Source organism: Alnus glutinosa, chromosome 7 (assembly GCF_958979055.1).
Source record: "Alnus glutinosa chromosome 7, dhAlnGlut1.1, whole genome shotgun sequence".
In the NCBI taxonomy this organism is placed as follows: Eukaryota; Viridiplantae; Streptophyta; class Magnoliopsida; order Fagales; family Betulaceae; genus Alnus; species Alnus glutinosa.
The window spans coordinates 9,030,248-9,030,827 of NC_084892.1; the positions used below are offsets into that span (position 1 = coordinate 9,030,248).

The 580-nt window shown below is 47.8% G+C and overlaps 1 protein-coding gene across 1 annotated transcript; it reads right to left on the reverse strand.

Annotated features, from left to right (window-relative positions):
* Positions 1-229: 229 nt before the first annotated feature.
* LOC133873216 (uncharacterized) lies at positions 230-580 on the reverse strand. Its single transcript, XM_062310948.1, has one exon. It carries the CDS (start codon positions 578-580, stop codon positions 230-232), a length of 351 nt encoding a protein of 116 aa, XP_062166932.1.

Below are 580 nucleotides of genomic sequence, written 5' to 3' on the forward strand. Positions count from 1 at the left end.
AAGCAAATAAATCCAATTTAAGGTCTCTTAGCGCAATCACGTACTGATATGAGCAGATGGCATCATCAAAACCTTATTTTTTATGCTAAAAATGTCAAATAGAGAAGACATCATACATGCTCACAAAAAGAAAGAAAAGGCAGAAGACATGCTTAGCAAAACCTTATACAATATTTTTCGTCACAGACTCACAGGAGATGAAAAGAAATAGTGAATTATCTTATTTTTCTTAACAACCACCGCCACCGCCACCACCACAGCCACCACCGCAGCCACCACCGCCGTCGCCACCACCGTGGTGGCCACCACCATGGCCACCACCATCGTGGTGGCCACCACCATGGCCACCTCCACCATCACCACCACCTCCATCATCACCGCCACCACCACCACCACCGTCACCACCGCGGCGGCGTTTGCGAGGTGTTCCATCATCAGCACAAGAAAAGATGAGCATGGATATAATTAAGAGAGACATGATAATCAAGCCGAGCAAAAGTAGGCCACCTGAGCCCTCTAATGCAACACCTGGATCATCAACATGGGCAGCACCAACCAGAGCACCAAAATCTCTCACCAT